Genomic DNA, 12,537 nt, shown 5'->3' with positions numbered 1-12,537 from the left:
TTAGTTGTATAAAGTAAATGATAATTATTGAAGTTGTAATTTAATAATATTATGTTACTTATTTGTCTTTACCAGACTAACTAACAGTCTTCAAGTTTAGTCTATTCAATTAGAAATAACAATAAACCAAACAATTTTCTGTATGTGATGTTGTGATCATAGAAAAATAGTCACTCATAAGTACTACATTATTAAGTAGTATTAATAAAAAACACATCACATTACCTTTGCCATTTAATTAGGTATTTTAGCATAACCTACTAGTTTATTAAAAATACAAAATTATACTTATAGATTAATACTGCAAATGTGTCAAATATATCTTAACTTAAAAATAACAATCTGATGTGTTTAAAAATAATAAATAAATTAAATCATAGGGCACTGGAAAATATTGACAAAAAAAAATATTTTACATCTAAATTGGCTACAAACTAAACTCAGGTGCATTGGTTTATTTAAAATGTGATAAACTAAAATATTAAGTGTCGTTGTTGAATATATCTATAAGGCAAAGTAGACATGTCACATTCTAATATTTGTTTTTGAATAAAGGTAAAAATGTTTTACATAGGTTTTTATTAATATATAATTATGAACTTAACTAAGATCTATTTATATGGAATGCATGCGTTACATAAATACGAAAAAAAAATGGTTATACAAATATAATAACAAGGATTATTCTATAAAGGGCAGTGAAAGGTGGTGGGTGAAAATTTGATCAAAAATATAATATAATATATTGTTCATATTAAAAATTGGATTGAGGTTTACAAAAATAAAATAAATGTATCTTTTTATATAAATATTGTCATGAAACTTAGGTCACTTTTATAGATTTATGTGATGTGAAATTATAGAATGGCTTCAATTTAAATTTGATATTGAGATCAAAAAAAGAAAAAAAGAAATTTGCCATTGTTCATGAGTAATACTGATTAAAAAATTATAATACATACTAAACAGTAAACATATAAAATTATTAGAGGTCTATATATAACATAACAAATATTTAAAAAGGTGTTAAATGAAGCGCAGGCGTAGCGTGCATTTTAAAATTAATATTAAATTAACAGAATTAATCACAACAACAACCAAACCATCCTAAGAATGACTGGGGCACAAAATAAAAAGTTGTAATGCCTATAATAATTGGTATGGTATAAATACAAAATTCTGATATTAATTTAAATATATTTATATATGTATGAATTAATTGTTTTAATATATTAAAAATAATACTACTTCTTCTTCTTTCTAATTGAAATCAAATGGTTAAGTTACTTAGTTTTTCTAATGTTCCTATTTTTTTTTTTTATCTTGAACTTAAAAACGTTTTTATCACAGACGAGGAATTCTAATATGAAATTAATAGACACGTTACAAAAATACAACCATTAGTTACAACAAAAGACAACAATATAGCCTGTATCTTTACAATCAAATAATTTTTAAGCGTTATTGGTCAAATAATAAATAGTAATACTGACATGAAAAGCTTTGGTTTTAGGGCAGGGAAGATTTGTTCAAAATGCATAAAAATATTTGATGTATTATCTAGGCAAATGAGTAAATGCCAAAAATACTTGTTGAAAATTATACATAAGTGGCAGCAGAGGACGAACCAGTGACAGCTTGAAGTGGAGATTGTGGTTGTGGTTGAGGTTGAGATTGCTGTTGTCGATTTTTTCTAGCTGTGCCATATTGACCAATAAAAGATCCGTCCTCGGTAAACTGAGCTGTTTAATTAAAATATAAAAATAAATATAAATAATAAGCTTTTAACAAATAATAAATTTACATTTAAGGGTATGTACTTACACATTTAGACAAGAGTGGCGAAACCGGCCGAAGTGGTTTCGCCCTGTCTTTTTTTACCATACAAGCCAATGAAAGAGCCATCTTCATTCATTCCTTCTACGGGTGAAATGGAAGAGAAAACAAAACAATAACTAACATGCAAGAACTTGAAAAATATACTAAATATAAAAATGTGTGCAATGGGGTAAAATATAATTATTTAGTTTAATTTAAATTGATTGGAATAATTGTATGTTCAAAATTTGATCACATTAGGTAATGTATATCAGAAATTACAATCACAATATTATTTGTGATATAAAATTATTTACAAAACATATATACTTTCTAATGAGCTATATAATCATTTTTATTCTACTTTGAAGTTTTTTTTTTTTTTGATGATACTTAACATGCACACAGACCAACATATTTTGCACTAAGTTTGAATTGTGAACTACATGAAAATGAACGATATGAACATTTGTACTTTTAAGTGTTATTATCAAATGGTTTAGCAACAGGTAAGTAAATGGTGTAGAAAAGGACATTTTGTAAACAAAACATAAAAATAATAAAATTGATGCATAAAATACTAGAAATATATACTGTGAAATATATACCTGTGTCTCCTTCTCCATACTCTGCCATTGAATCTGTATCACTTTCTGGAGACTGTTTTTCACTTCCTAATCTTTTTGCACCACCAAGTCTAATAAAAATAAGATATACAATTTTTATAAAAATATTTATTAACTTATAACGTTCATATACATACGGTTGCGAATATTCATGAAAATGAGGTTCATCAGGATAATCATGTCGACCACGGGCTGCTTCTGATTCATGTACTACATATTTTCCTCCTCTATTACGTTTTACTATACATACAATAATTAACAGGATAATGAGGAATAACAAAGCTAACAGCATTGCAATAAACCATCCTGATGTAGCCATATTTTCGCTTCTTCTAATGATTGGATCTAAATAATAGAAGTAAATTAGTATTTTATAGATATATTACGGCTTTTGCTTTACTATCCTCTATAGAAACAACACCAAAATATTATTATTTTATTGTATTATGTTATATATATTTTTTTATTAAATTCATAATTGTAAAAAGGAAGCAATTCATCCATGTATACACAACATGTTACATACAAAATCTCCTTAATCAGTAACATACATAACATACATTAAATAAAAAATTATAAAACAAAAAATTTAGCATTAAAAATGTACCAGTGCTAGAGGCTTCAATTTCAGCAATATCAGATTCTTTCATGGTATTACCATCTACAGCAACTACAACAAATTCATACAATTCCCCGGGTTTCAAACCTTTTACATCAATAAAATTCATATCAAGTTCAGGTTTAGTTTCTTCATACAAGTTGGCACCTTTAAGCCTATAAAAATTAATTTATATGAGTAAAATAAAAAATGGAATTTTTTTAATTTGCATTTTTACTTGTATTTTACAAAGAAGTGAGATCCTGGGTTTCCATCAAGTTTAGGTGTCCATAAAATGCGAACTGTATCAAAAACATTATTAGAAGCTTTATGGACATAACTGAACTCTGGCTTATCCAATTCAGTTCCTTCGGGTAAAGGAGATTTGGTTTGTTGTTCAATGAAAAACCTATTATGGAATTATATTATATAATTATCTCAAATATAATAACTTAAAATACACAAAATCTTTACGTACGGTTCACCAACACCAGCCTTAGTAGTTGCTTTAATGTAGATTCGATAATTAGTTGCTGGTTTGAGTGAAGCTAACTTAGCAGTAGTTTGTTTAGGATCGGTAATAGAAGGACGTTGTGACTTTTCTCCGACACCTTCTTGAGTCATAGCTTCATAAGAAATCTCATAGCCAGTTAATACCCCATTTGCTTCTTCTGGTGGTTGCCAACTTAACAAAATTGCGGAAGAGCCCCATTGTTCAGCATCAACTCCATGAACAGGACCGGGAACTAAACATAACATTTTATCATTTTTTTAATCCTATAAATTAATTTATTTTCAGATTTATTTATTAATTAAAAAATTGTATATAGAAGAAACATAAAGTATACTTTGAATAACTCAAATATTGAATTCAATCTTAAAATAAAGTTAATCATAAGATCCTACGGTATTTATTTACCTCCTTCAGGAGTATCAAAAACTACTGGTGGATGACTAGGTGGTCCATTAAAACGACTGTTGTGTGCAAGTATACGCACAAAATGTTTAGCGTTTGGCAAAAATTTTTTGATTTCCGCTGTTGTTGTATCTGAACTAACTTGTTCTTCAATCATATTGTTTTCTCCATCTCTTTCAGTCCAAAATTGAATCTATATCAAGGAATTAGTAAATATAATCCACTTACATAATATAGGTATTAAATCTATTATTATAAATAAATTTACCTTGTAGCCTTTAAAATTTCCTTTGATAGACTCTGGTGAAACAGGATCCCAGCTTAATATTGCACTTCTACTTCCAGTAACATTCAAAACAGTTAGATTTTGAGGAGTCTCGACAGGAACTACACAAATCAAGAATTACAACAACAATAGTAAAATATAACAATGATTTTTAATTTACTGTCTTCGCCTGAATATCCAATGACTTCTTTTTGTTGAACATTAGATTCACCCTTTTCATTTGAAGCAACTACTTTTACTTTATAACGTTGGTAGGTTGGTTGATTGTCTATCACTAATTCTTTTACAGTATAGTCTGTTATCTCTTCTGAATTCCACACTTGGCCAGGTATATCTTGTTTCCAATAAACTCTGTATCTTAAGCCAGGAGCATTATGTTCAATTTTTGGCATTGGCTAAACATTTTTATTTTATTATTAATTTTGATGAACAATTTCTTTAAATTAAAATATAACTTACTGTCCAGCTAATTACAAGATTAGAAGGTGTAGTGCCTGCAGCTTCAACATTTTCTGGATTTTTATAAGGTACATCAGGTTGTGTGGTACAAACACTTGAATGTAAAGATGGATTCGATCTACCAATTTTGTTCATTGCAATAACTCGAAATGTAAAATTTGCCCAAGGTGTCATTGGTACAATATATGTTTGACCAGATGCAGGTACGTTATCTGATGCAACTGACCAAGTATCAGGAGCAAAACTGGTATTGTACTCAATAGTGTAACGCAGGATAGGTGCACGATTATCTCCTTTAGGTTGCCATTTTACTGCAGCATCTCTTTTATTACAAGTGATTCCCAATAATTGTGGTGGATTGGGTTTATCCTAAAATAATATGTAAAAATAAACACACTTCATGATAACATGTCTACAAATAATAAGTGTTTACTTGAACAATAAGCATAGCACTAGCTGTTGCTTGATCTAACTCAGTTCTAGCTAAACAGGTATACATTCCAGAATCCAATTCAATAGTCTTAGTAATGGTCATAGAATAATCATTAGTTTTGACAAAACGAGGTTCAGTGTCAAAATTTATAGGTTCATCTCTAGCTAACCATTCCATGTTAAGATGCAAAGATCGATCGGAAGTTGCTGTACAATGAAATGTGGCCACTGATCCAGCAACTACCTCATAGTCTTCTGGTGCAGCAGTGATTCGTGTATGTTCTATAGATAAAATTGTATTATTTACAATATAATTTGTTTTATATATAACTATAAATGTTTCAATATATAACATTTATATTCTATACCTTTAATAGTAAGTGTCCCAGATGCATTTGCTGATCCATAGTTATTAGTAGCAATGCAAGTATAATTTCCAGCATCAGTAAAACCAACTTCACTAAAAAAAAAAATTAAATATTAATTATTAACTAATTTGTTACTTAAAAATTATTTTATGACGCCATTATCAGAAGAATTAAAATTATATTGAAAGTCAAAGAACTCTACTACTAAGAGATTTCTTGACTTTTTAATAATATATTTTATCAAATCATAGCTAAACAGTTTTTTTAAAAAAAATACCAAATAGGAAAGAAAAAAATGTATAGCCAAAACCACGGAACTTGTTTTGGTGTACCTATAGTAGTTAACAAGAAAACATTGTCATTGAGAAGGTCACTATAATGTGTTAAATTGGAATTATAAATTGTTAAAATAATGTTATTATGATCCAGTGAGGGGGGGTTATTATAAATAATAGTATAGATATTCTCATCAAAAACACCTAATTGACTAACAAAAATTAAGATATTTCTATGCTATGTTCGAAATAAGAACAGACCTCCGTGTAAGTTGGATTCATTAATTTGTTTATAATACATGAATATCTATCTAAGTATTATATATTGCAGGGTATAGGTAATAATATGTGGAAAGCTCCATCGCACCAACATTTGCACACTATTTCCCCGCAATAAGATTTTATTTAATTAACTATTATTATTTATATAACCACACTCCCACCAATTATCCTAACAAACTATGACCGACTCATCTCTTCTTTTCCTACCGCCTAACGTGGATGCACCAGGTAATTATTATTATATTCAACAGCTTGTTATATTTGGGGAATTTCAGGTGCATTAAATACCCAATTTTGTCAAAATTTGAACAAATTGTAATTAGTTGAACGGTTATAGCTATAAAGTAGACTTTTATGTTCTCAGATAATATATTGGTTGCGTTTAAGCACTTATAGAAGGGTAAACAAAATTAAATGATTTGTTGATTACATAATTTGTAGACATTTTACTTTGCATATTTTGAGGTTTAGAGAATATTTATCTTCTTTTTCATATTTTAAAATATATTGTATTATAATCAAATAAAAAAAGTATTTTTTACAAGTTGTTCAAAATACAATTTGTATTTATTCAAGCAACAAAACAAAAAACATTGCAAATGTATTTAAATTTAATGGCTATAAAAATATTGTAAATAATTACATTTAATTTACTGAAATAATAAATCTTTAAGTAACCATAAGTTTGATGAAACCAACCTTATTTGTAAATCACCAGTATCCAGTGTTGTATAACGTCCACCTGTTAATTCTATATTATTTCTTGTCCACTTAACATGTGGTTTTGGCACACCAAAATTTTTACATCCAATAGTAATAGCACGGCCATCAACAGTTTCTACTTTATTAGGCGGTTCAGTGATTTCAGGAGCCAAAGCTAATATTAGATACAAATATTTGTTGATAAACTAGGAAGATAGCTCTGATATATATTTTAATAATTATTATAATTAACAACATACCCAATACATTAATATATACATCTTTGTAAACATATCCAATACTGTTGGTAGCATTACAACCGTAATTTCCAGTATCATTTTTAATCAATGACGTTATTGTAATAGTATTAGAAGTAACCGAACGTCTGGGATTTATAGGTGCTTCACTTAATGGTCGACCATTATGAATCCATTTAATTGTAGGTTCTGGATTACCACTTGCTTCACATTTAATGACTGCAGTTTCTCCTTCAGCTCCTTCTACTATTTGTGGAACCACAGTGAAAAACGGCATAGCTATTAATTAAAATGTAATAAGTTAATTTGTTTCAATATCAATAATTTATAAATTATAACTATTCACTAATGTAAATATAACATTATTGTACCCATAACATCCAGCTCAATGTTATATGATTGAGGTGATCCCACACCATTGCTAACTTCACACGTGTATTTTCCTTTATCTTCAAATTTAACTTTCTTAATTATCAAACTTTTGCCATAATTTCCTTGGCTTACCCTTTCATTGGATTGTATAGGCAAACCATCTTTGAGCCAAACAGTTTCTGGTAAAGGACTACAAGTATCAAGCAAACAATAAATGTTAAAACTTAAATATCGTAAATATAAATGCAAATAAAATTTCACTTACGTTCCACCATAAATACAAAACAATTCAACTTTTTTATCCAATAATGCAACCTCATTTCTTCTAGTTACATATTGTTGAGTGGGCGGGTATTTATTTTGTAAAGCTGTTTCTGCAGTTTGAATAACATTCAAATTTACAGGGTTACCTAATTTATACTCACTCCTAATAATTACAATTAACTTAGGTTATTCATATATCTGTGATATTTTAATAATATAAAGATACATACATTGTCAATGATTCAGCATAACAAAAATATGTAGAGCCATCACTAGTATCATGTCTGGTTACATTTGAGAACCAGAGATTACCTTCTGGATCTAATGTCATTCTAGTGTTGTTAACTGTTGTTAAGCCACCATCTTTATTCTATTGGTAAATTAATATTATAAATGATAAGTGTGCTAAGTAAATTAATATTTTTTTTAAATATTTACCCTTATAAGCCAATATACATTTGGCTTAGGCCATCCAGTTGGAGGATGACAAACAAGTTTAAATGGATCACCTTCTTGAGCTTCAACGTAGACTTTTGGTTCATCTTTAAATGAATTTAATTCAGCCTTCACAACCATCACAGATTTAGAAGTAGCTGTACCCCAAGCGTTTTCTGCAAAACATTGATATTGTCCTGTAAAAAAAAAAGTTTGATTAAATAAAATTGTAAACAAATAACAAACATGTTTAAAAAACAAACATACCAAGATCTTCATCTCTGGGTTCGGTAATAGTTAATGAACCACGACCCGGTTGTTGAGCTATCCTGTCATCATATGCCTGCCAATCAAAATTCTTACCATTTTTCATCCATCGATACCTATCATAAAATTTTCAAATGTTTAATATTATAAAACAAAATTTTACATAATTTAAATATATAATTTAAATTACTTTGGAGCAGGTTCTCCTTCTGCTTCACAATCAATTACAAAAGGTCTAACATTTTGATTTTGAACAGTAGCTACTTGAAATAGTACTTCATCTGTAATAGATTCTTTTACAATTCTTGGTGGAGATTGAACTAGAATCATTTTATTATAACAAAAATGTAAATAAACAAGATATAAAAATCATTTATTAATGACCTGCTAAATTATACACACACTTTTTACTTTGGTTTTTCATATGAATATTTATGGAATTAAATAGAATTATAAAAAATTCTTTAAAAGAATCCTGTCAAAATACCTCTACAAGAAAGTCCTTTCAATATAATATGGTCATTGTTATCTTATCTTTTATATTTTACTAATAGTTTTTTGAAAAACTTTTTTTGTTGTTAGTGTAAAAAAGTATTTAAAAATATGATATTCAAATTTCACAAGTTTATGTAGAAACACTAAGACAAAAAATGTTTGATGCTAAAACTTAAAATATTTATTATACTTTAAAAATTAAGAATTGTCTAAGTGAAAATGCAAACATTAAAAGGATCATCTTTAAACATATTCAATGTACCAATTCTATTACTTATTAAAATGTATTATTCTCAAATTTAATTTTAAGATCAAATAAAATGGAAAGACAATGCATTGCAAATATTTTTAATTAACATCACGAACCTATTCACGTTTTAAACCTAATAATATTACATCTATACTTTCATGTTACTAATATAAATTTAGATACTTACTTATAGATGAAGTTGTAACAAGGAATAAAAATAACAATTGTACAGAGTACAGCAAATGTTGTGTAATTCTATACATTTTGATATTCTTACGTTCCAAATATATTGATTAAAAGCTAAAAAACATAATAGAAATTGTTGTTAATATGATTATTTAAGAGAATGTGCTAACAACATGTGTTGTCTCCATCTTGCCTCTACTAATGTAGAACATTGTCAAAAATTGTTTTGGGCGTAACAACTTTACTCTCTCTGTATTTATTGTAGAATTACCAAAATTCCACAATGCATAGGGAAGATCTATGACGTAGAATTTTAATTTTTTTGATAACACTAACCAATCATTCTAAATGATTAAATGAAAAAAAAACAACAAAAAAACTAATGTTTACAAACTGATAATTTTAATTATATTTATGTCATACAAAAAATATAAGCAATGAGTCACAGACAAAGTTCTTCCCATGTGTTGTGGAATTTTAGTAATTCTACTATAAAATATAAATACAGAGAGTATGTTGTACATTTTTAAGACGGAGACAACACATGTGGGTAGAACATCTTCTTAATTATTTAATTTAAAGAATACAAGATAAAACTACGATTATGAAAATAACTATAATTATAGTTATTAATTTATTAATTATGAAAAATGTCAGTTTTATTATTTTCAAACTTATTGATTCAGATACTAATTATAAAAGGTTATTTAATTTGATAATAGTTTAAATAATTTTAAAAATCATCCATTATAATAATTATTTTTGTTTTTATAAATTTTTTTTTAATATTTCATTATTTATAAATAGAAATAGATCATCTACTATGTACTTCTTATCTTAAATTGTTATGAGCTAAGTATACTATTTATAGAGATAAAAGAAAGTATGACTCATTATGACTCATAAATGTAACAAATTTGCTTCATTCAAAAACTGAAATAAGTTGTATAGTAGTAACCTTTCACTAAAAATGATTTTATTAATATATAAATCATTTAAATCCGAAAAATAGATTTTTATTTAGGTACACATTAAGCAAAAGCTAATTTAAGAACATAGGTAAAAATGATAAATATTTAATACTAAATTTAATGTTAGCAATAACTAAAAGACAAATGGTTGAGAATTTGTATCTACTAAATATTGAATACGTGCCAACTAGGAATTTTATTTAAAAATTTAATATTTGTGTTTACAAAAATATATTATCTTAAATAGAATAACAAGTAATTTTTTAAATAAATAGGTACACACACATATATAGTTAATTTTTAGTGATTTGTAATAGGTAAAATAAAAATATTTATACATACTAAATGTTGATTATATTTAAATTGTGACAAATTTAAGTTTAAGTAAATGCTAACATAATATTATAATTAGGTAGCTACTGATAAATATTTTTAAAATTCTTTATTTTAATATTACAATAAAGTTTGCAAGGAAATAAGAATATTACTAGATTTTTACCAACTAAAACTGTAACACTGTATATATTATGCAGTATTTTTAAGTTATATGTATATGTAGTAGAGTTGAGTATAGTAGGATGTAGTTTAAACATTACCTTGTAAATTATTAAGTGATATGAAAAAAATAGTCAAAAAATAAAAAAAATAAAATTGTTAATAATTAGCAGCAAAATAAATAGAACTCAATGAACTAGACTATAGCAATAACGGAACAACCAACATCATTATCCTAATAGGTCAATACTCAAATAGGACCTTAGCTATACGTTGGCATTTATCTTTTGTAACTTATGAGCGCAATTTAACAGTCAATTACAGTTGAAGGATACATACTTTACAGTTTATAATATCCAGTATCTCATAAATATTATGAATGAGTGACCCCTACCCCCATGACATTTTAAATCAATGTAACAATAGGTACGTGTAGATATAAAACGATTGGCTGTGGAAAAAAATTAATGTTAAGCTCGAATTGTAGTGCTCTGGGCACGAACTATATAGCATCTAATAACTACTACGTTGTATTAAAACGTTGCGTGTGAATTAAAACGGATAGCGTGTTTAAAAAAAAAAATCAATTTTATAGTCGACTCTGTTAACGCCTATGTAAACCCAAAAAATGTATAACACACAAAAATGTCAACCGTACACTTACCTATTTTAAAGTTACTAGACTTAACACAAACACCGAGTTAAACATAATTAGGTTTCGACGGCATTTAAATTTAGTACAACGTAAATTTAAATTATAAATTACATATTATAATAATATAAGAAACGACAATAATTACGAATACAACAAACTACACCTCTCGGCCGACGGCTGCTGCTGTCACTACTGCAGTTGCAGTAAGTTACACCCACAAATAAACAAAACACAACAAATCCATGGAAAACATAAACATGCCATGGAAGATATGAATTGAGGTTAGGTGTTTAATCAAACGTATTATAATTTTAAAATTATCTCATAACGACCACGATGAATGATAATAGATTGCAGTTATCTATTGGGTTACAATTTATTCATGACAAAATATTAAAATAAACTGGAAGCTAGTATTAAAATAAACTATTATTATTATTAATATTATAACGAGGGGACGTAATGCTAACGCAGTCCCCCCTCCGGTTCTCGATACCATGGAAAAAAAAAATTATTAATATAACTATTTTTTATTTTGTCAAGTATTTATTATTTATGAAATAACAATTTTATAGCTGTACATATTTATAAATTATTTTTTTTGATGTTTTTGAATAATCTTTTACGTCAAATCACTACCTACTCATTACAAAAATTATAGAGAATAATATTTTCGAGGGTAGACATAACGATTTGTCTAAAATTTTGTATAGTGAGTAGGGAGTAGTGACTGACTTAATACAATGTATCCATTTAAATCGGTGGTTGTCAACCGGTGTCGGGTGTGTCACATATTACCGTGATGTGTGTCGCCAAAAAATTGTTTATTTATATTGTACGTGTTCAAAGTAAAAATAATAATATTACATGATATTATTATGGTAATATGGTGTTTTGATGCAGTGCTTGGATTGCTTGGAAGGTACGCCTTTAGAGTAGGTAACTCATAACTCGTTCCAATGTTTTCGATCGATTTTCAGGAACCTATCGGGAACGCAGTTCCCTTTCGTGAGAAGGAACTATGTTAGAATTTCGTTCATGTTTTAGAGGAACATTTTTTTTTTAGAAATTTAATCAATATAATGTGCTATATAATAAAATCTATATAACCTACTACAATATACAATA

At 27.3% G+C, this 12,537-nt stretch overlaps 1 protein-coding gene across 2 annotated transcripts; it reads right to left on the bottom strand.

The window, feature by feature from the left end:
- Window positions 1–221: 221 nt before the first annotated feature.
- On the bottom strand, window positions 222–11,616 carry LOC100167385 (neuroglian). Of its 2 annotated transcripts, XM_001944349.5 has the most exons (23): window positions 11,419–11,616; window positions 9,290–9,402; window positions 8,548–8,677; window positions 8,358–8,473; window positions 8,094–8,287; window positions 7,886–8,025; window positions 7,657–7,818; window positions 7,391–7,581; window positions 7,023–7,298; window positions 6,760–6,937; window positions 5,504–5,595; window positions 5,137–5,417; window positions 4,704–5,072; window positions 4,405–4,639; window positions 4,227–4,345; window positions 3,962–4,151; window positions 3,521–3,788; window positions 3,281–3,451; window positions 3,052–3,218; window positions 2,582–2,789; window positions 2,427–2,515; window positions 1,825–1,920; window positions 1,695–1,742 (listed from the first exon to the last, which is right to left on the bottom strand). In XM_001944349.5, exons 2-22 carry the CDS (start codon window positions 9,363–9,365, stop codon window positions 1,829–1,831), a joined length of 3,744 nt encoding a protein of 1,247 aa, XP_001944384.1. In that variant the 5' UTR covers window positions 9,366–9,402; window positions 11,419–11,616; the 3' UTR covers window positions 1,695–1,742; window positions 1,825–1,828. The 2 variants fall into 2 exon arrangements, with proteins under 2 accessions (XP_008181361.1, XP_001944384.1); XM_008183139.3 differs by lacking the exon at window positions 1,825–1,920 and having other exon boundaries at window positions 222–1,742.
- Window positions 11,617–12,537: the final 921 nt, after the last annotated feature.

This window comes from Acyrthosiphon pisum, chromosome A1 (assembly GCF_005508785.2).
Source record: "Acyrthosiphon pisum isolate AL4f chromosome A1, pea_aphid_22Mar2018_4r6ur, whole genome shotgun sequence".
Taxonomy (NCBI): domain Eukaryota; kingdom Metazoa; phylum Arthropoda; class Insecta; order Hemiptera; family Aphididae; genus Acyrthosiphon; species Acyrthosiphon pisum.
The sequence above is the reverse complement of the archived record's forward strand: the minus strand, read 5'-3'. Positions and strand labels throughout refer to the sequence as shown.